Raw genomic sequence first — 22,839 nt, 5'->3', positions numbered from 1 at the left:
GACACCATCTCCCCATTGCATGAACAGAAGCCAACTGGACTGGCAGCTGAATCTTAATGCAACACTGACAACTTGACAGCATCCTCCAACACACCAGATGCAGCAGGCTAATTTAGGGGGCTCAGGAGGAGCAACATATCTGCCCCCCCCCCCCATATTTGCTGCCTGGGGTGGTCACCTTCCTCTGTTTATTCGTAGGGCATCCAAGCGCTCTGTTCAGTTTGCTTTCACCGGATCCTGCTTCCATTCTTCTCTGACCAATAAGGACACACCAAGTCCCTTTTGATGGAGAGTTGGGCTGAAAAGGCCTACCTCAATTTTTTCCTGTAACAGTTGCAATGTCCTGTCATGTGCAAAACCCTTCCCACCTAATTCCAGCTGGTTGTGGGAATTCTGTACATGCTTCTGTTTACTGACTAATATATTTTGAGTTAAGCTCTGGCTCAAGCCCTTGACTTGTTTCTGGTGCTCCTATTGATTTGGAGGACTCCTCCATCTCTGTCAAGAGAAGGATGCCTGTACAGGCTTTCCTTCTCTTGTTGGCAGCAGAGGGAAGGAGGTGCTCACACAAACCTGGGGCAAAAATGTGCAGATCTGGCACTGATGTGGTTTGATAGCACACAGTTGAGTCTGTGCCTAAGTTTCTGTTCTTAGACAACTAACTTGTCCCCAGCGAATTCAGCACATTGTTTGCAGCAGTGGCTAGCCCAATACCTTGAGAAACCTAAAAGCAGCAGGGTATGAGGGGACACACTCCCCCTTATTATATGTATGGTGTTTCTGTTTAAAAATTTGTGGCTGGCCATGCCCCACAGCTGCCATTTTGTGAATGGTTGGATTCCCAACAGCAGCCATTTTGTGGTGGCTCCTGCCAAAATTCCAAATGTGTCCACAGGGGCAAAACTTTAGGGACTTTTGCACTACTGATTTTTATCCATCATTGTAGTCAGACATTAAAAATGCACTTATAATGTCACATTTTTTTATTTAGTATTCAAGCACACACAAACTTTTATTTTTTTGAGGTCTTCAGTAACAGATAGAGCCTCTGTCAGCAAGAACTGGGTCATTCTAGCTTAGAAGGTAATTCATATTCAACACTTGCTCTGCAAGGAAAAGAGGTCTGAACTCTAGCCCTAAAAACATACCTGTACCTGTTGCCACAAAGCTTATGAGGAACTTCCTTCAAAAAAGCTCAACGACGTCCACATTCAGTAGATAAGATGATGAAGAGTCTATCCACAAACTAGTTTAACCATTATTCCTCTCTTCACTTGAGAAAGACCTTGGGAATTGTAGTTTGGCAGGGAAGCACTTTAAATTATAACCAGCACCAAAACTACAATTATAATCAGCACCAAATGACAATTCTCAGTATTCTCTGAGGAAATAAAACCAATGTTGTGAAGCTGTTGGCCTTCAGAGAGAACTTCAGCGTGGACTGAGTGTGTCAGGCATTAAAGTAAATAAAATTAAATTAAAAAATTGCTTCTGCTCTGACAGGAAACCACACTGAGCTTTACCAAAAAAATGAAAGCGCTGAAAGCACTGCCTCCAGACAGGTTACGTCTGAAATAACTAAAAAAGGTTTGTTATGGAGCCAACTTTACTCTGTATATTAGCAAGCTAAGGTGTGTTTTTTTTAATGAAAAAAAATTGGCCCGAGGAAGGTTTATGTTACAACTGATGCCAGAGTATCTTATTATATAATTTTCTAACACTTAGGTTTGCCAGATTTGATTTTTTTTTTTTAATGGCCTTGCTCCTGTGGCTTTGACAGCAGCCTGATGTACACAAACTAAGCATCTTTTCTATATCACTTTGGCTGCCATTCTATCCCTTCCTGCTAGGAAGTCTTATTTAACTCAGATAAGGCTTATTTCTCCATGGCAGAAAATGCTGCTTCTACTCACTTTCAGTGTCTGAAGCTGCTGCTAAAGAGACAGGAATGGGGCCAGGAAAAAATGTGGAAACCTTATGCCGTTTCCATGAGCATCTGTTGCCGGCTAGATTCAGGTTTCTTAGTAAACATTCGATTTGGGCACAGAAAGCAGTATCAAATAAACCCATCTGAGACATCTCTCCTTATGACCGTGATCAAGGCCCATCACCTTCCTTCCAATTTGCTTACATCTTGGGAACAGGAGTTCTCGGGTGGCCTAGCTAATGACAATAGCGGTGTCTCGATTTGTTTGTTTTTTTAAAACACTGCTATTACGGCTTGTTAAATGATAGCTGGGGCATTGCAGAAAGCAATTTAAAGTGTGTAAACATCTGAATTCCTTCCAGTTTTTGGTGGTGGTGTTTTTTTTTTAGAGAGGGGGGAAAACCTTCATGTCACCAGTTTCAAAGCATGGCATAAAACCAAAACAACCCAACATGACATTTATGACAGACAATATACACATCAAGATTTGGGGGCAAAAAAAAATAAAATGTGACACTTTTACTCTACAAATACAAAGACGCAAACAAAAAACACTCAAGCTACGTCAGTCCAATGGGGTTGAGTCAATGCTTTTTGTTTCTTGTGCTTCATCGTGTGTAACAATTGGCGTTTGTTAGTTTAATTGTCCCAGTGTTCCTTAGTTTGGCTGTTATCCTCAACCAATTCATATCACAGACGTCTCACTAATGAGAAGAGCAACAAAAATTGAGGTAAATAATGGAGCTGAAACCTCCATCTTATAACCTTGTCCACAGAGTTTGTTGTGCTTTAACTCTGGTTTTTCCACCTCCTCTGTTTGACTACGGTTCAAACCTTTCTCAGGGTTGAGCCCATTAGAACAAAACATGTCTCTTCCACATTCAAAACATGGAGATGGAAAGGGAAATGTGTCCCCTTTGTTCTCGTCACATCATTCTGTACCTGCTTTTTAGCAAGCGTACCCAGGAGGCCCAGCTCCCATGAGGCTCTCGTACTTCTAAGTCTGCAGTCTTATGCATGTTTTATTATTAAATAAGGCCCATTATTTCAAAGAACAATGCACAGGATGGAGCACAGAATAGAGAAGTTTGACAAAGCGTGGCTGTTCCTTGCACATACATGTCATGAAGGCAGAAGCTGATGAATTAGTCCCTTCCACATGACTCTTACCAGGTCCAAGAGACCTCTCAAGTCTGAAGCTGCTGAACAGTTACCAGGCTTTAAACTGGACCTGTTAAAAAGTAGTTTGATTTGCATTAATTAACAAATGATGATGTTTATCTCTATGCCACGAAAAACTTCATGTGGCATATGAACTTCAATTAAAATGCACAGGAGCAGGCCAGCCCATTTTTTCACTGGCCACTTGGTAGCCCTTACCAGGACTGTTCGGGAGCAAAAAAATATGAATTGCAATGTTCTGAGACTCAATATGCAAAACCAAAGTATTATTAAGCTTGCCAAAGTCCAGCTGTTGCGTTCCAGCACATTTAACTTTCTCTGGAATAAGCCCATGGTTCTCACCAACATTTTTATAAACACCTTGCACAAATATTGTGGTGGCTTAAGCATCAAGGCAGCACTGAACTTTGTATCTTTGTATTTTCAGATGTCCAAATCTAAACAGATACAGATCTGTCTGAAATTTAATCCAAAACTGGTTTCACTGCTACTATTAACAATCAAGCTCTGCTGCAGAACTCCAGCCAAACTAACTTCAGTTTTGTTCCAAGGTGTTGTTTCAGAATAAATTGCTAGCATTTTGTTGTCGCTGCTGCAAGGCGGGATGGGTTATGTTAAAATTAAGCCCTACCACAACAAAGGATTCTACTGAGTAGCAGGTTTCTAGTCTTGAGTTGCACTGGATGAAGTTTCTTGGTTCTAGAATTAAACCAAGAGACCTTCCATTGTATTACAGGATTCTGGTGTGACTCTGGTTTTAGAACTTTACACCACAATCCTAGGCGTCTTTACTCAGAAGTAAGTTCCCTTCAATGTTACTGCCAGGATTGCAGAGTACACAAGGTTTATTTACTACTGCATTAAAAATGCTCCAGCTCTTTAAACTTATCTATCAACATATATTTATGTTGAAAGGCAACAACAACTTCTCTTGAGAAAGATTTCATTTCAGTGAATTTGTCCCTATGGTAAGCATGTTAAATAGCAAGATTTTTCTTTCCTGCAGAGGGCAGTCAAATAGCATATCTAGTGCCCTTCTCTGGTATTAACCAATACTGTACAATCTCTGGTTGGGATGTCACTCTGCTCAGGTACCAGTGCTGTTGGCAGGACCCATGTATATTTGGCTGCTAGTCAGCTCTAAAGATATCACCACACCCTGTAGAATTATAACCCAGACAGAGACTTAAATTTGTTCAATCGGTTCCTGATGTTTCCCACAATGAGGAGAGAAGCAACTCTCAGGGGATAGAGTACCTTGTAAGCACAAAGTCTAAGAACTTGCAAGTCAGAATCAGATTGCTCCCTCAGAATCCAGTCAGTCAATCTCAGCGTTCAGTTTAAATGCACAGCAATCTTCTAGGCTTTTTAAGTTTGAGGAAAACATGGAAATGCGTGGTACTGGTCTTATGTAGGCAGAGTGTGGAATTTGCTCTCATCTGTCACACATTCTCATTTGTTCGGACCAAATAAGATTAAAGGAGGATGGAAAGGTTGCTACATTCCATACAAACCTTTCTTTTTGCAATGGAATTCATCAGCGCATTGATTACATATACAATACAAAATATGCATTACAATAAAAAAACAAACAAAAGTTCAGTCACATATTTGCAATTCATATGAAAAGCCTGGAGGCCAAGCAGGAGGCCTCAGAACCTTCTGGATAATTTTTGTCACCCAAAAAGTGCTCTGTGATGCAATTTAGGAGCCTATCCAGAATGCAGGCCAACTACATAAAGGAGGAATCTGCTGTTGAAACTACAGTTTAGGAACCTTACAGGACTCAGACAATGCATTGAGATCAATTGCAGAGCTTCCCTCGCAAACTTTTTTTCTTCATCAGGTTTGATGTTCCCTTTTTTTTTTTTTTTTTTGTAAATATCCCTTTATATGACGCAATCTAAAACTTGTGGGAACAAAGTCAAGGTTGTGCACAATACGACTGGCCCTCAGGGTAGGGTGGGGTGATGGAAGAGAGAAGTTTGTTCCCAAATAATACTCTAATGTAAGTGAGCCTGGTTCAAAAGAGTTAAAGAGTAACATCATTAAGGCTCATAGTGCAACTTTTCAGCCTTTCGCACAGCACTCCTGAGCTTCAGCACTAAAACTCATCTCTGTGGTCTTGTCACGGATTTCAGCCTGTAATCCTATACCCACTTACTTGGACATAAGCCCCATTGAACTCAGTGGGGCTTACCTCTGAGTAGACGTGTAGGATTGCATTGTGAGTTGCTGCTGCTGTCCTTTTTACTGAGCCCTAGGGTGGCCAGAGGGAGAAGAGGGCAGGGACCCTGTACCTTCCACAGTTGTGTAGAAGAGGAAAGTTCAGCAGGAGTAGCTTGCAAGTCTGCCTGGCACCTATCCCGAGAAGCATCCCATAATCCCTTTAACCGAGGGAGGGACTGCGGAGAAGGCTGCCTTTCAAAAGGCCGCTCTGCTGCATTCCATTCCATTGCTCTCTCCTGCTTTTCATTCTGGGATGCTCAAGATCCATACTAGATCTTCCACGGGCTGGAGAAAATTTAGGTCGGCCTGCAGTAATGAGCATCTAAATGCTAGAGGTGGAAGTCTCTAGCATGTTTGTTCCCTTTCCACTCCTCCCTCCTCAAGGGTCTCCCATCCTGATATGGGAACTGATAAGGCACAAGAAGGGTTGCTAACGGAAGGCTGAAAAACCAGTGACAGAGCTGAAAACAAAACCCAGCAGCTCTGGGTTCTAACACACATTTTCTACACCTTAAGTCTTACTGAGAGGTAGGATTGCAGCCCACAAGTCTTTATCTCAGACCCACACTTGGGTACACTGTCTTCCTAAATGAAGTTGTCAGGCTCATGGAGGGGGGGAGCACCATTTTCCTTCATATCCACCCTTATTGCATATATTGTTGGGAAGACACATAAGCAAGACTTCTTCCTTGAGAAGGCCTTCCCTGCAGTCTTTGCAGCCTCCTACAAGGCTCAGCACGCATGCCTCATACTTAACGCCCCCCTGCTATTGGTGGGCAGAGGGTTGTCTTGACGAAGGCCGAAACAGGCACCCCAAAGACTTCAGCTGTTGCTGAGGACCCTGTACAGTAGGGCACTCAGCACTTTGGTGGGTCAGCCCAGAAGACTCTACCCGGCTTTCTAGAACAGAGCTGCTTCCTGAAGAGAGTGTGTCATATCCACCTGAGCGCAGACACCTTCGTGTCCACAGAAGCAGTCGCTTCCTACACTTATCTGTCCTCTTATCGCAGAATAAGCCCTCTCTCTTTGCACGGGAATGGTTCCCAGAGTTTTGGTTGTGCCCGATCAGAGGGTTCCGTTTGCCCTCTTAAGTCCAGAGCATTTGAACAGAAGAGACCTGACTTGTAATCGGTCAAAACACAGTGCAAGGCGGGGGGAGCTGCCATCCAACCCTTGAGAAGCCCAGCGCCGGTTGGTCTCGATACACTTGCCCATTATAGGGTCAACGTCACAGAGGCTTAATGGGTGTTTTCCCTTTTTTCAGCCCACCATCACAACAATGGTGTTGGCAGCGATAAAGAGTAAGGGCTCGGGTTTTTACTCCCCAGCAAAAGGACGAATGAAACCACCAGTCCAACGCTCGCTAAGTCCTCTGAACATCCGCCTGACTGAACAACCGGCTGTGCCAGTAATCTGGGTTGTCGAAAGCACAGTCTGAGGCTTCCAAAGTACGTAGGGGCTTCACAAATCCGTTCTTGGGGCAGGGCGGACTCTGGCAGCCAGGGCACTGCACTGGGGGCAAGACAGCATCCATTTCCTCGTAGCCCTGTTCGTCTGGGGAGCCCTGTGTGATGCCGGAGTCCATATCCGTATAGTCCCCCCGGGAACTGCGGATGCTGCTCAGGGACTTGCTGAGCTTGGGCTGTTTGTTCATGTACTCATAGTCTTCCTCGTCCTCGTCCTCATCCCGGCAAGGCGTGGTGAGCTGGGAGCTTGGCACACTGCCCAAAGATGTGCTCAGCTCAGAGCCCAGATCCATGTACTCATAGCCAAGCTCCTCCAGAGAGGCTGGCCGGGCCTTTGGAGCCTGTGGAGCTCTCCGGTTCATGTACTCGTACTCTTCATCCACTTCGTACACCGGGATTGAGCCACGGACCAAGGAGGCAGCAATACAAGCAGCACGCTCTGCACAGGAGAGAACACAGAGGTTCTTACAGCCTTGTAATTTTGCACTCGCCTGGGGCGACTAACAGTTATTTTCCAGGTAACCAGGTAAAATTCCCCACTGAGGCTAGGATAGAGTCATATCTTCATCTGCCACAGCAGAATGTGGAGGTTGGCTCTCTCATTCCTGCTTAGAACTAGTGGCTCTTGGGCCAGAACAGGGATGGAACAGCGTGTGCTACTTTTATAGCGCTGCAGGGGGAGGCAGCATTATGAAAGCTGCACATGCACAGTTAGCTCATTCTCCATTCTAGTATTAAAAAACCCCATTTGTTCTAAGGCTAGAAGGCAGACAAAGGCAGTTCTGTGTGCAGCCTCCACAGCACTGCCTTGTTTAACTCGGGACAACACCATGGAAGCTGTCCGTGGCTCTATTCTGTTGCCATTCCCAATCCCAGGCACTGGGGATAACAACCCCATAGCAGGAGGGAGGGTAAATGGCAGTGGCGGCAAGCAGCATGGAGGAAAACAACCCCCAAGTAATTGTTTGCAAGAACCATTTTTCACTGCTAGATTCAATGATCCCACTTCCCTTTTTCAGAAAGCAAGGAGGGGCGAGCTCTGGCCCTTGCATCCAATGTGGCCCTCAAGCTGCTTTTGCTATATTTATTAGAGTCAAATGTCAGCTTCCTTTGCTCAAGTACTGTATGTTTCAAACTCTTATGGTGGGAGGAGAGGCTAGACGTGAGGACAAAGAAAGAGCAGGCCACTTAACCTCTGATTTGATGCTCCTTTGATTCCATGAGCAATAGACATAATCAGGTTAAAAACAGTCTGGGCGGGTAGCATTTTTACTTTGCTACTTGGCCCACAACTTCTAAGAGTTATTGGGCCCAATCTAATCAAATCTGTCCTTGGAAGTCAGAGGGGAATGGCCTCCGTGAGTGGAAGCAGAGGTTGATGCAGCTTGGCCCCTTGACCTACCCGCCCCACCCTAGAGAGCTTTTCACTGAGCCCCTTCCTACTCCCTAGCCAGCTCCACAAAGAGTCCTTTGCTTGGGGCTGCCCTGACACCAACAGAGATGCCAATACACCTTCCCCTGGGCCTTCCAAGCTCCCCTTCATTCTACCTAGTTGAGCTGGATTCAGTTCCAAGTCATCAGATATCTCAGGCTGTAATCCTAACTCTTGGCCGGGCACATCATAACTGCTGCTTTTCCCCCCTACACCAGGTCCATGTCCATCCTTGGGTCCACTGCCAGTAGCTAGACCAGATCCTTGGCTAGGCCAGTTCCATCTCCTCCCTCCTCTTGAAATGTCTTGCTTAGCTGCTGCCAATGGGAACCTCCTTGGCAGCTAAAGCCTCGAACCAGTGAAGCGCAGAAGAACTGAGTGGAGCCAGTCAGAGGTAAACTTCTGGTGCAACCTAATCCCCTCCCGGGCAGCAGAATTGCACTACCCGCTTGATAAAGAACAGGCAAGCTGCTCACCAAGAAGACCCAATGTTGGAGAAGGCCATGGCCCAGAGAAAGCCAGAACCAATGAGCTGCCCCTGCAGGTCCCATTCGTTTCTACCCCACCCTTTCCACCTTGGTATTGGTGCGGTCCACTCCAGTCCATCTAAGAGACTGTGGGCTGCATCTCAGTACCCTACAGACCCCCTCTGTGATGCTGTACTTACCTCTGCCGTTTTGATCTGGCATGACGTAGCCATTGGCATCTTCCTCTCCATCGGCACTCCCCATTGGGAGCATCAAGCTCTCTCGCTGAGACAGGTAGGCGCTGTCTCCCCGAGATCGCAGGCTGCGGCACAGGCTCCCGGACAACGACAGGTCCTCAGTGAGGTCGTATTCAGAGGTTGTGCCCCGTCCCTCTGAGGACTCCGACACCGTGCGTCCCATCGACTCCTGCCTTATCCGCAAGGTCTGCCGGGAGCCCAGTCCAGCGCTCTGGGTTGCAAAGAATTAGAAATGAGCATATGATTAGTGGTCTGATGAGACCACACAGGCTCCTATTTCCCCCTGCCTATTGGAAACACAGGACACGGGTGGCGCTGTGATCTAAACCACAGAGCCTAGGACTTGCCGATCAGGAGGTCAGCGGTTTGAATCCCATTGCTCGGTCCCTGCTCCTGCCAACCTAGCAGTTTGAAAGCACGTCAAAGTGCAAGTAGATAAATAGGTACCACTCCAGCGGGAAGGTAAACGGCGTTTCCATGCGCTGCTCTGGTTTGCCAGTAGCGGCTTAGTCATGCTGGCCACATGACCCGGAAGCTGTACACTGGCTCCCTCAGCCAACTAAGCAAGATGAGCGCCGACTGGACCTAATGGTCAGGGGTCCCTTTACCTTTACCTTTACTGGAAACACAAATTGCTCACCCATGGGAGCCTATAAAACATTCAACTAAACTCTCCAGAGTCTGGCTACTCAGAAGTAAGTCCTGTTGAATTCAGTGAGGGCTACTCTCAGCTAAGCAGAGTTGCAGTCTGACCAAAGAGGAGCTGGAACGATAGTCATTTGGTCACTGTCTATTGCATGCCAACACAACTTGCGACCCAATGGCCATGCCTGGCAGTGCACCAGGGACTCAATAACCTTCCCAGTTTTGTTGCCTGCCAAGGCTCTGCAAAACAGAAAAGTTGTCAAGAGCTCGGCAAGCCGCAATAACATGGCTGGCAGGCCGCATTTGATTTGGTGGGTCTCAAGCTGTGCCGGCGGGCCTGCTCTAGGGCCGATTGGCATGAGCGCAGCAAAGTCTCTGGCAGAGGCCTGTTCCAGCAATGCTGTCTGATAGGAGTTGCCAGGGATCAAATTGTGCAAAGCACATGCTCTGGCACTCAACCCTTCTACTCTACCGAAGTTAACAGCCTCTAAACAAACACACAAATTACACTGCCCCCCCCCCCCCCGTATCTGATGCTCTTCTCACCGGACATCCAACCCCTCCTTCTGTACACCAGCTCTGATTCCTATACAGATTTGGATAAAAATCAAATACCTGGCGATTTCCACTGAGGCTGCTCTGATTCATGGGGATGTATCCAGCAGAAGGATTCAGAAGATTTGGGCTCTGGATGTTGTTTTTAAAAACAAAAACAAAAAAAGAGTATATAGCAATGAGCTAGGGCAGGGCCAGAATTAGATTTATTAATTCAGTCTGTTTAGAATATTTGTTCAGCAAAAAGTTCTCAAAGCAGTTGACACAGCAAAATAGGGCAAGAATTAAAACATATTAAAACATAAAAAGCACGTTAGTTCTTCAATTTCCAGTATGGTTTTACCATCTGCCCCCTTCCTCCCATTTCCCCTTATTGCTTTGAAGGATAGGGATACTATGCCCTTTGCACACCAGTGCAAATAGATAAACAGGTACCGCTCTGGCGGGAAGGTAAACGGCATTTCCGTGTGCTGCTCTGGTTTCGGTGTTCTGTTGTGCCAGAAGCTGCTTAGTCATGCTGGCCACATGACCTGGAAAAACTGTCTGCAGACAAATGTTGGCTCCCTCGGCCAGTAAAACGAGATGAGCACCGCAACCCCCGAGTCGTCTGTGACTAGACTTAACTGTCAGGGGTCCTATACCTTTACCTCTTTTTATTGGGTTGTTGTTTTTATTTTTATTAGGTCTTTTGTAGTTTTATATCTTGATTTTATTCTGTGAACCGCCCTGAAACTCCCGGGTATGGGGCGGTATATAAATTCAATTAATAACAACAAACAACAACAACAGCAACTATTATTTTATAAGGCATCATAGGCAAGGTTCAGGAGGATTTCTTAATTGTTTGAGGAGGTTGGAGTCTCTCCCCCATGAACAATCAAGTGGGTAAGGGGAAGGGAAGGTCTCTTACCCGCATGGAGTCAATCCACTGCCTGGACGCAAAAAGGTTATTAAGCTCCTCCTCCTCCAACTCTGTCTCCACTTCCAGTGTCTCCATCTCGTCTAGCTCCTTTTCAGTGAGTGTGGGTGGCTCAACTTGGGGAAGTGGCCCACTCTCTCTCTGAGGGGAAGAAGGAAAAGGTATTACCCTCGTAACACTTACGGACATCTTTCCATGCCCTACCAATGGCTGCTGAGCACCGGCACTTAAGCTCCCCTGGGAGCGTCTAAATGAGAGCAGAACATCCTGGTCTATGAAGATTCTTTGAGCAGCATCTGGGTTTATAAAAGGAGAGGCACCCAGCCTCAGGCTTCCTGGAAGCCCAACCTTACAGGCCTAGATGCACGAAGCCTGGCTAGGGCGAGAGAAGAGCCGTCTGCCACATGCACAGAGGCCTCCTCCCCCCTTCCTCCAAACTGCCTATAAATCCAGAAAAGTAATCCTTGCTGACATATGTCTCATAATATCCAAAATCACATGCTCTGGCGTAGAAGCTGTTGCGTTGAAAAGTGGCTCGGGTAGGCAGCTCAGCAACAACATGGGGAGGTTTTCACATTTTCAAACAACTTCATATTTTTTCTAAATGAAAACAACTAATGCTCTGAAGCTGACAACAAATTTAAGGCAGAAAATCCTTTTTTTTAAAAGGCAGACTGGGTTTTTTAAATTTTTATTTTGTTCAGAAATTAACAAGATGAAACATGAGCAGGACCTAGCAAGTGTAACTAACTGTGCAGGACTGATGGAGAGCAGCACATCTAGGACTCATGGTATCGATGGAACATTTTTAAAAACAGCCAGACTCACTGAGTGCTTATCGCCTGCAGAGTCTCTACAGCAGGGTGTGGGGAAACCTGTGACCCGATGTTGCTGGATTGCAGCTCTCATCATCTCTTAGCTACTGGCCATGCTGGGTGTGGGGGTTGGTGAGAGCTGGAGCCCAACAATATACGGAGGGCCACAAGTTCCCCGTGGTTTGATTTGTAGACTAGACAATAGGAAGGACATTGGGAGCAAGCCAGGACTAACCTTAATCACCAGGTAGCGAGGAGGGTCACGAGCCATACGTGTGAACTCATTGGCTAGCTCTTTGAAGGTGGGGCGGATGTTCTCGTCAATCATCCAGCCTGTGGGGTTAGAGAAGATTGTGAGCATCGTTCAGGCAGATACCAGCCATGACAGCTTCTGTGGCCAGGGCAAGACCATCAGCCTGTGGATTCTGGCTTAGGGCTTCCACTTGTCCTGCTGTTTTCCTCCAGGAAAACCCAATCTTTACCATTGAATCAGGGGAAAACATCAGTTGGGTTTTCCATGGATTGACATTGATTCAGCACTAAAAAGTGGGTTTTCCCAAGGACAAGTGGAAAACCACTCAGACCCGTGCTTTCAAGGCACGGAACAAGTGGAAGTGTGGTTGAGCCCCTAGCCAGTGCCATAATCTAGTGGTCAAAGTGCATCCAAGGAACTACTGAGTGACATTTCTCCCCAGGAGAGGGGAAAGTGTTACTCTGGTCACGTACATTTTACCATCACCATGTAGACATCAATGGTGCAGATCTGGGGCTGCGAGAGGCGCTCCCCTTTCTCCAACAGGTCAGGTACTTCTGAAAGGTGGATTCCGCCATAAGGCTCATTTCCAAAGGTCATCATCTCCCACAATGTCACTCCTGGAGCAGGTGAAGGGACAGAAAACGCTCATGAACATGAACAGAATGCAGTGGGCCAGATTCAACTACCATATTTTTCGCTCTATAGGATGCACCCGACCATAGGACGCACTTTGTTTTAGAGGGGGAGAACAAGAACCCCCCCTCTCTGCTCAGCGCCCCTTCCGCGAAGCGGCAGGAGAAACAGAGCCCCTTCCATTTCTCCTCCCGCCTTGATGAAGGGGCGCTGCGCAGCTCTCCCTCTCTGCTGAAGCCAGGAGAGTCTTGCTCTCCTGGCTTCAGCAAAAAGAACCCGAAGCCTCCAGAGCACAGTGGGATCTCCCGCTGCGCTCCAGAGGCTTCAGGCGGCTATCCCTGAAGCCTTCGGAGCGCAGCGCGAGTTCCCGCTGCGCTCCGGAGGCTTCGGGTTCCTTTCACTGAAGCCAGGAGAGTCTTGCTCTCCCGTTTTCAGCAAAAGGAACCCAAAGCCTCCAGATCGCAGCGGGAGCTTCAGGTGGCTATCGACCCCTCTCGCTCTCCAGGCACCGACCCCTCTCGTTCTCCAGGCTTCAGCAAAAGCAACGCAAAGCCTCCGGAGCACGGAGGGAGAGCTCCCTCTGTGTTTCGGAGGCTTTGCATTGCTATCGCTGAAGCCAAGGAGCCTGCATTTGCTCCATAGGACGCACACACATTTCCCCTTAATTTTTGGAGGGGAAAGTGCGTCCTATAGAGCGAAAAATACGGTAACTGTCCCTGCCAGCATAAATCGGTGCAACAGGGCTTCCGCTAACACAACAGGGCTTTCCCTCCACCACACACACACACACACACACACACACACACCACCCATACTGGCTGAGGAGTGTGTGTGTTGGGAGAACCTACAGAACAGCACACTGGGAGGCGTGTGTGTGGACTGGGAGAGGGTAGATCGTTCCATTGGAGAAACAGAAATGCTTGCACTGACAGAGCAATCTGCATAGCACTCTGCTGAATTCCTCCCAGTAGATGTGGTACAGGTGGCTGTTACAGACCCAGGGATATAGTGGACAAAAGCCCAGTGCAAGGGAATGGGCCAATGTGTCAACTATGGCAAACAAGGCAGGAATTGCGCCGAGATGCCCTCACTGTGCAAGTCCCAGCATAGTGGGCATTAGAAGACTCAAATGTGGGTTCCAGCCTCTCCCAATAGGAGGCAGTGAAACGCCTTGAAGCATAAGTACAGGCGAAGAAAAGGGCACCAGAGGGCAATGTTTCATAAATATTTGGCCCAACAGTCAAATTGAACTAGGCGTGCCTTTCATTGGCAACAATGGCTAACCTAGAGGAGAAAGTCTCTTGGAACTTCATGCTGTGGTGGCACACTTAGGGAGGCTTGTGAACAAGCTCGAAGGCTCCAGTGATCACCTCAGCGGATCACTTTTCAACCTTGGTTGGGAACTGCACATAACCTAAGAGTCAGATAGTTTGCACTTGAACTGTTTTCTTGATTTCCAGAGACTTGCTATTGTGACAGATTTCCTGAAGGCAACCACAGTAGGAATCAGCTGGTCTGATATACCTACCGTAACTCCACACGTCACTTTGATGTGTATATTTTCCAAAATGTATGCTCTCCAAAGCCATCCATTTTATCGGTGTCTGAAAAATGTAAGGCAGAATGTCATAAATTATAATTAAGCTAAACATGCACACCACATTTGTAAGATTGCTTTCCAATCTGAATGCAACTGGATTCATTTCCTGTGAGTTTCTAAAACTGAATTTTCACTCCTAATTACCTATCAAAACTCATTTTGAAAATCTCATTTTTCACCTTGTTTCCCTCCTCTTCTGAAACCTTTTCATGTATTCAAGCAGTTTCTTCTGTAATAATTTTCTTTCTTGAATTTACTAGTTCTGTTGGGCTACATGGGGTATGCAGTTCCTCACTCCATAGTCTGGCGGTTGTCATTCAGAACATGACGGAGGCTCAAATGCAGAAATTGAATCTCTCTCTCTCTCTCTCTCTCTCTCTCTCTCTCTCTCTCTCTCTCTCTCTCTCTCTCTCACACACACACACACACACACACACACTCACTCTCCAATTTAGAAATGATAAAGTTACAAGAATCATCCTCTCTGCTGCCTGCACTGTATCTCACTCTAGTCTAATAGATACCAACCTTGATCTCATTGTAGAAGTATTTCTTGTCATCTGGATACAGCAAGTCGGCAATGCCAAAATCTGCCACCTGTACCTGGCTAGGGGATTTTACCAAAACGTTGCGAGCGGCAAGGTTGCGATGGACCATGCGGTGTTCCTCCAGGTAATACATGCCCTTAACATAAGGAAGGAGAAACAGATGAATGTGCCTGGATTTGTTTTGGGTTTGAACACCTGATTCACAGGAGCTATAGTCTACCCAGGCCCAACCTATATATTTGGGCCCTTCCCACCATAATTAAAATCAAGTATTTCACACAAAAGGAGGAGGCAGCAAGCCCTGAAATTGATGCATATCCTGTGTTTCTAAAGACCATTGACAGTGGTGGAGCAAGAAGATGTGTTGGGCAGAAAGGTAAGGATCTAGAAGTTAAGTTAAATTACATTTTGTGGATTTCTGCTGAGTAGTGGCATTTCCACACTGACTCATCTGCTGAGGAACCAACCCCCAGAATATCTGAGATGGAATTCCAGCACATGATAGAAAACTCTGGAACTTGTTCAAGGGGCATGCCCTGTGTTCACGCTAGACCTGCTGAGGCACGTTGGTGCACTGCTCTCTCAATTCACGCAATCTAGAACACACTCAACACACTTGCATATGGCAGGGGAAGTTTGATTTTTCTGGTAAGTTTTTCCGGTATTACGAATCTCACTGAGCAACTCCCTGATAACTTTTCAAGGGCCTGCAAGGCTCCCGGAACATCACAGGAAAGCCACTAGTTTGGGCTAGTTTTGATGGTATGGCAAACACTCCGCATGCTTCTGCTGAGACCTTAGGTGCTTGTTGGCATTCTGCAACGAGCCAGAATTATGTATTGCGTAACTAAATTAGCAGATCAAAACTGTGCTAATTACACAATTTACACTAACCCTAGCCAATTGCTTATCCTAATAATGGAGCTTTACTGCTGTCTCCAGTCACCACTTGCAATCAAGTGCACAATCCCAACTGCTGACCATCCTCAGTGACCACAAAGTCTTCTCATGGTAGCAATCTGAAGGGCAGGGCATGGACTCACTACTATGACTTACTGGGAGCAGGGGGGGGGGGCGGCATGGAGTCCAGCACAGTGCAAATGCAGCAGTGTGCAGCACTGTGCTGACCTCAGCACCACCTTGGCTCCCCTGTCTCCTGCCCTGTTTCACTGACTCCTACCGGCTTTTTTTTTAGGGACGCGGGTAGCACTGTGGGTTAACCCACAGAGCCTAGGACTTGCCGATCAGAAGGTCGGCAGTTCGAATCCCCGTGACAGGGTGACCTCCCGTTGGTCGGTCCCTGCTCCTGCCAACCTAGAAGTTCAAAAGCACGTCAAAGTGCAAGTAGATAAATAGGTACTGCTCTGGCGGGAAGGTAAACGGCGTTTCCGTGCGCTGCTCTGGTTCGCCAGAAGCGGCTTAGTCATGCTGGCCACATGACCCGGAAGCTGTACGCCGGCTCCCTCGGCCAATAAAGCGAGATGAGCGCCACAACCCGAGTCGGTCATGACTGGACCTAATGGTCAGGGGTCCCTTTACTTTTACCGGCTTTTTGGTTCTGTTTCACTCCATCCTTCATCCCAACCTCTCACACCACTGACGACACCAGCAACTGGACTTGCCTGATTTGTCTCCATTTCTGTTTTATATTTATATGTTGTCCCTGTTTAAGGTTCAGAATGTATTTGCTGGAAGTTCTCTCCGGAAAACAGAAGGAAGGCAGCCTCTCCCTCTGAATTCTGGCAGTTCTTTCATCCCACTGAAACCCCTGCTGCCCTGTCCTGTGCCATTCTTATTTCTTAGGAGCTGTCCTGGTCCAGTTCCAGACTCTAAGTGACAAAGCTTGGGATACAGGGAGCCATTAAGGTTCCCTACCCCTGGCTTACAGGATGCAGCAATCAGAAAGCTAAACCAGAACTTGGTCGTTTGTATTGGACAAAACAGAAGGTTGCCTCTATTAAACAAACCAGAACAGCACCAGGAAACTCATGGCTCCACCCAGATACACCTTAGCCTGGTGCCACCTAGTGGTTAAGCTGTCTTATAACACTATCCATTGCCTTCAATCATGCTTGCGATACTCCCTCAACATTTTGAATGCAAGTGGTTCTAAAAAAAAATCCGATATTCTGGGATAGATTACCCCCAACCTTATTTGCCCCGGGAAAGGCCCTTTACTTAACCCCAAAATTTCTCTGCAAAACCCATACATACCTTGGCAATCTGCACACACCAGTTGAGCATCAGCTGTGGGCCAATGGCATCTTTGTTTTTGCGGACATACTCCAGCAGTGAGCCGAGGTCGAGGTACTGGGTGACCAGTTGCAGTTGGGTGCCAGTACAGATACCCAGGAGACGGACAATGTAAGCATGGTCCAGGCTACCTATCGCCATCATGTGCTGTACATAGTAAAGGCAGAAACAAAACACACACAAAAATGAAATCACGGCATCGGAGCAGAAGTACCAAAATGCCAAGTTACACCCCAAAGAGAAGGAACTCGCAGAACTGCAAGAAAAATTACAGGGTAGTGCTAAGTGTAGGCAGAGCCAACAGTGATACCAGTTGGACAAGGTTCACCATGGACAGCTCACTGCTCAAGATGAGCAAGCTAGCTTGCCTGTGCATGCACAGCTGGTCACCCTCCTCCTCTAGCAGTGGTGCAGAAAGGCCTGCAAGATGCCAGGCACATTCCAAGGTCAGATGGATGGCATCACCCAAGAGCATGGGTAGGCAAACTAAGGCCTGTGGGCCGGATCCGGCCCAATTGCCTTCTGGATCCGGCCCATGGACAGTCTGGGAATCTCCGCACGGATCGCCAGCGTGCGCATTCTTTCCTTCTCCCTCCCCCCAGTGCCTCCTCCCTCCCTCCTCTTGGCGTCTCCCTGCCCTGCCTAGAGGAGGAAGGAGGCTGGGCTTTGTTGGTGCCAGCAGCAGCACTCATGCAGCCACCATTTTAAGCAGCCACTCTCTAGAGCCTTTTCACATGCCACTCATTGTGCCACTGCCACCAAACCCTGCTGCTCGCATGACACAGGTAAGCTTCCACCGAGGCCTGTGGTGCTCTTGCATCATTTTCCCCACCCAAAATATAGTCTGGCCCCCCACAAGGTCTGAGGGACAGTGGACCGGCCCCCTGCTGAAAAAGTCTGCTGACCCCTGCCCAAGAGGAATCATCTCAAAGGCCTGATTGCAATGCCCATCACCTTCAAGGGGCTTTCCCTCCGCCACTAGAGAGCAAGTGACTTTTGAGGCTCGTATATCTAGGTATCAGCTGCCCAAATTTGCCACCCAAATTGTACCCCAACTCTGCTTAAAGGTCACCCAGAAACTGGGTGAGTTGAGTCAGCTCTTTCATCCACGCTTTCCCCAATTTAAATAATCCTCCCTACCAGCCACACACACCCCAAAAAATTCCTAGCCACAGAGCCAGGATACCCATATCACACCTGCCTTTTAATCCTTTGCTGCTAATAGCAACTTGTGGAAAGGTATTTGAACTGGGGGAATGGTTAAACACACACTGCCCACAGCACTGTGCTCTCAATTCAAATTACTCCCTATGGCTGCTGTTAAGCAAAGAGAGAGAGGTATTGGGATATACAGTTCTGGATCTTCTATGGCGTATATAATTTAACGCCCGCTTCCCCTATGTCTGGTGTGCTTCTCAAGGGGACTACAAAAACAAGCATGAAACAGTGAAGGCCACGCTCAGTAAACTTTTCAAAGTGATGTGGGACCCGGGAAGGCCAGTCCCATCTCCTCCTTGCATGCCCTTGTAGCACTTACATCCGTGACAGCATGGAATGTCTGCCGGCCACTTGGGTCTTGGATGACTTTGATGCTGACAGGGATCTTGATGGAGTCTCCTTCTGGAATCCAGACACCCTGATGGAGGGGGGCAGAGAAGATAAACCATATTGTTGATCTGAGGATCTATTTATTAACAAACTAGTAACTGCTGAGGACTCTTGCAAGACCTTGGCTCTCATCCAAGATGGAATCAAACACTGATTTTTCATTTACCATTAGGATCTCACCCCCCCCCCCCATTTCCGTTCTCATTTTCTTGAAGCAGGAAAAGGTAGTTCCGCTCCCACTCTGTCTAGATGACCTGCACAAAATACTGGAGCACCCCCCCCCCGCCCCGGATAATGCCTGCCTCCAAGCACTCTAATCCATCTATGTCCCACCCCAGGTCCATCTCTGTAGCAATCTTCTAGCTCTGAACCCCTCTTCAAAGGCAGATCACTGTTCTCTGCCTCTGCTTAAATTAGCAGAAGCTGTTCCTCCCAAGTCTCGGGCTTACTTTGTGCACTGTCCCAAACACTCCGGATCCTAAAACTTTCAGCTTCTTTAATTCTGTCTCCTTGAAGATTCGAGCCAGGACTTTATTGGCTTTCTCGCTGGGATCCAGGGGCTCCAAACTCTACAGAGAAGAAAGAGACCCAGACAAATAATTCAATCCATAGTCGTCAAGAATCCCTGTTTGAAAAGGGCATCACAATTCACCGTCACTTTGCTCCTAATTGACTTTGCAGCATTCCTGGTTTTTTAAACATGTGTTCCTGTTCTTTTTTTGGCGGGGCGGGGGGCTGTCTGTCTGCAGCTACGTCTAGCACAGCTGCTAGATACAACTGTGGTGCCAAACAAACCCATCTGTGAAATCCTTTCAAACACTTCAGCTAACCCTTACTTTCTACTGGAGTTCATAGAAGCAATGAAGAGGATTTTCTAATTCTATAAAAGACCCATTGAACAGGCACTCTTAATTCCAGAAGATGCCAAGCTACAAATAAAGTGTTATTTCATTGCCCCTTTTTCTCCTTCATGCCCAGTGTCCCTCATTGGAAAGAGCCCACAATCAGACTCCTGGATAACAGCTCACCCACTTACTGCCATATGTTCAAAGCTGGGTCAGACCAATGGCCCCAAAACCCAAGTGTCTCGGGGTGTGTGGGGTGACACAAGTTTACAGTCTCACCTCTCCTCTCTCCAGGTATCTGCGCATGGCTCGCTTCTTCTGAATCTTCTTGCCACGGCAATACAGAAAGGTGAGTAAGATGCAGGAACACATGGCAAAGAGGCAGCCCACAACCGTCAAAGCAATCACTGTCGGAGCTACCCTGGAATGCAGATGCCAGGCGTTATTAATAGTGAAGCCTGGGCACATGTCACAGTTCTGCACAAGCATGGCGAAAGCACAAGAATTAGTAGCAAGCATGAAGTTCAGCCATCTGAGAATCCCACCTTTACATACACACACACACACACACACACACACACACATTTATAAATATATTTATTTACAGTGGTACCTCTAGATGCAAACGCGATCCGTTCCGGAGCCCTGTTCGCATCTAGAAGCAAACGTAACCAGTGACGGCATGTCTGCGCACGTGCACATCGCTTTTCACCACTTCTGCGTGTGGCGTCATTTTGAGTGTCTGCGCATGCACAAGCGGCAAAACCCGGAAGTAACGCACTCCGTTACTTCCAGGTTGCCGCAGAGTGCAACTCGAATGCGCTCATCCCGAAGCACATTCAACCTGAGGTATGACTGTATATATTTTCTGGCCCTCATGGCTGCAAAACTGTTGTTTGAAGGCATGAATGACGGGGGAAATCCCAGAAGAGAATTTTTCCATAGTTCCTTGCCCCTCCGATGGCTAGAAGAGGCAGAATAAATGGGTAAATAGAGGGAAATGGGCTTAACTTGATTGGGAGGGGGATAAATCTGATCAACCTTATAAGGGTCACTAAGAATAATAAATGTAAAATGCACAGAGATGTATACTAAGCATAGTTGTTCTAAGTCACAGAAGTATCCAAATTCCCACCCCCTTGGTACAAAACCTGGTTGAATGGTGCAGAATAATAATACTCATAATCATTTTTCACGCAGTGCATACTAAAGATGGGTGACAGCAAGTCCTGGTGACAGCAAGATGCATCAGTACAACAAGAACCATGTGTTTGGCGCATTAAGCAGAGGTGAAGCCACCAGAGGTAAATTCTCTTCAGTGTTTCTTGGTGTCCTAAACATCCCCAACATTGAAGGAATTGGCAGTGGTTCTACCTGTCCTTCTGCAGGACTTTTGCAACTGGCAGTCCTTTCATCCCAGAGCTGGCCCCGTGCCAATCTTCATTATTCCCCACACCCCACCCCACGTCCCAGAGGCTCAATACGAGTTGCAAAATGCAAACAAAACCCAAGGAACATGCAAGCACGCTAAAGCTACAATGCCATGGAAGGCAAGTCCTTTCCTTGGCCAAACAAAGCTCCGTATCATAGGGGCTTGTGTTCCCCTGTCGCGTTGCGATGCGGCCCTCAAATGCTTTTTCCTCGTCGTGTCCCATATTCACAGGACAATTCGCACAGAGGGCACTGGAAGAGGGGCAGCAAAAGGAACTTTCACGTGGTGGTGGGAGCTTCCTCCGCCTCGTAAGGGAGGGAAAGGGTGCAGGAAGGAGATCAAAGCGCAAGGATCCACTCCCTCCAGCGACAGGCAGAGGCCTGCTGCGGCCCTGCCCTCCTTTCATGCCGCCCACAAAGGCCTCCAGGCAAACTGGCATTGGTGGGAGAGAGCAGGGGTGTGATTGTGAAGGGAAAAGAAAGGTGGGAGTACGGTTGAGGGGAATAGCCCTTTCAAGCATCCATTGGGTGAGGCAGATAATTATATATTTTTTTAGTTCTCCCTCTACAATCAATAGACTGTGAGTTCTTTTTATGTTCTTTCTGACAAGCCTGAGTGTCTGAGACCCCTTTGTTGACACAAGAGCCTGCCTCCTCAGTGGAAGGACCATAAAAAGGGGGCAACAAATGGAAGCGAGAGAGAGAGGCTGCGATCTTGGCCGGTTTCCCTGCCTTGGCCTGCTGAAGTCTTGGCAGGCCTAAGACGGCAGCTCCTTAAAGCACCGGAGTCTGAAACAGGGTGAATTTGGGAGAGGATTCACGTTTCAGTTTCGAAAAGCGACTTAAAAAACAGGTGCCCCCCCCCCCCCAGCTGAGAAATCAGAAGGAGGCAGTAAAGGACGGGGTGGGGGCAAGGAGGGACATAATTTGATTAAAAACCTTTGACATAATTTGCGGGGGGGGGAAGGCCAAACCATTTGAAAAACCCTGCAGTTTGATAGCTTCAAGCAGGAATATCTTAACTAGACATTAGAAGCTATGCTGTGGGGTAATGGCTATTAAGCAGTACACAGAAGCTGTTGAGGTTAACTACCAGTTGCTGGGGGCAAATCCTCGGGAGAAAGACTATCTGGTCTCCAGTGGCTTTAGTCCATGTTAACACAACAATAGCAATATTGTTTAGCTTTTATATAACAACTTTTAAGGGTTCAAAGTGCTCCATGCACATTATTTCAGCCATCCTCGTGGCTACCTTTTAAGGTAGGTAAAAGATGGAACCTAGGAACTTGAATGCAAATATGCTGCTCTGCCATTGAGCTTCATGGCGATAAGATCTCTTCTTGGTATTTGTAATCTGTAAGAGTAAGCACACTGGGGTGTGTGTGTGTGTGTGTGTGTGTGTGTGCGCAATTTATAAAGCTATCCCCGCACCCTCACTAGGTGAAGGGGTGCTGATAGGTACCTGTGAACAGGCAGTTCCTCCATGAAGCAATCTTCAAGCTGTGGTCCATCACACCTATAAGGAATGAAATCCAATAATTATCCCGGGAGACAGAGAATCCAAGAATCTAGGGAAACAGCCTCTAGCAGGAAAGTAAAAACCACAAACCCCAGTTTCCGCCTGCAGTAGACAGAAGACTATATAAGATACTGCTCACCCCTAGTTGACGACTAACTATGATTTAGGCTGACAGGCATAATTTAAAAGTGTTCGTTTTGCTCCCTTAGCTGCAATGGCATTTAAACTGTAGCTGGTCAGGGCTCAAATTTG

General features: G+C 47.2%; 1 protein-coding gene across 1 annotated transcript in view; it reads right to left on the bottom strand.

Annotated features, from left to right (window-relative positions):
• Positions 1–965: 965 nt before the first annotated feature.
• Positions 966–22,839, bottom strand: part of ERBB3 (erb-b2 receptor tyrosine kinase 3) — a 93,546-nt gene continuing 71,672 nt past the window's right edge. The window contains exons 16-28 of the mRNA XM_028712625.2: positions 22,531–22,584; positions 19,917–20,058; positions 19,242–19,361; positions 18,722–18,820; positions 17,146–17,331; positions 14,912–15,067; positions 14,312–14,387; positions 12,621–12,767; positions 12,130–12,227; positions 11,071–11,220; positions 10,221–10,292; positions 8,904–9,171; positions 966–7,243 (exon numbers count right to left, since the gene is read on the bottom strand). Of these exons, the coding sequence (XP_028568458.2) occupies positions 6,702–7,243; positions 8,904–9,171; positions 10,221–10,292; positions 11,071–11,220; positions 12,130–12,227; positions 12,621–12,767; positions 14,312–14,387; positions 14,912–15,067; positions 17,146–17,331; positions 18,722–18,820; positions 19,242–19,361; positions 19,917–20,058; positions 22,531–22,584 (2,110 nt within the window). The 3' untranslated portion in view covers positions 966–6,701. The remainder of the gene's footprint in view (positions 7,244–8,903; positions 9,172–10,220; positions 10,293–11,070; positions 11,221–12,129; positions 12,228–12,620; positions 12,768–14,311; positions 14,388–14,911; positions 15,068–17,145; positions 17,332–18,721; positions 18,821–19,241; positions 19,362–19,916; positions 20,059–22,530; positions 22,585–22,839) is intronic.

This window comes from Podarcis muralis, chromosome 2 (assembly GCF_964188315.1).
Source record: "Podarcis muralis chromosome 2, rPodMur119.hap1.1, whole genome shotgun sequence".
NCBI classification, from domain to species: domain Eukaryota; kingdom Metazoa; phylum Chordata; class Lepidosauria; order Squamata; family Lacertidae; genus Podarcis; species Podarcis muralis.
The sequence above is the reverse complement of the archived record's forward strand: the minus strand, read 5'-3'. Positions and strand labels throughout refer to the sequence as shown.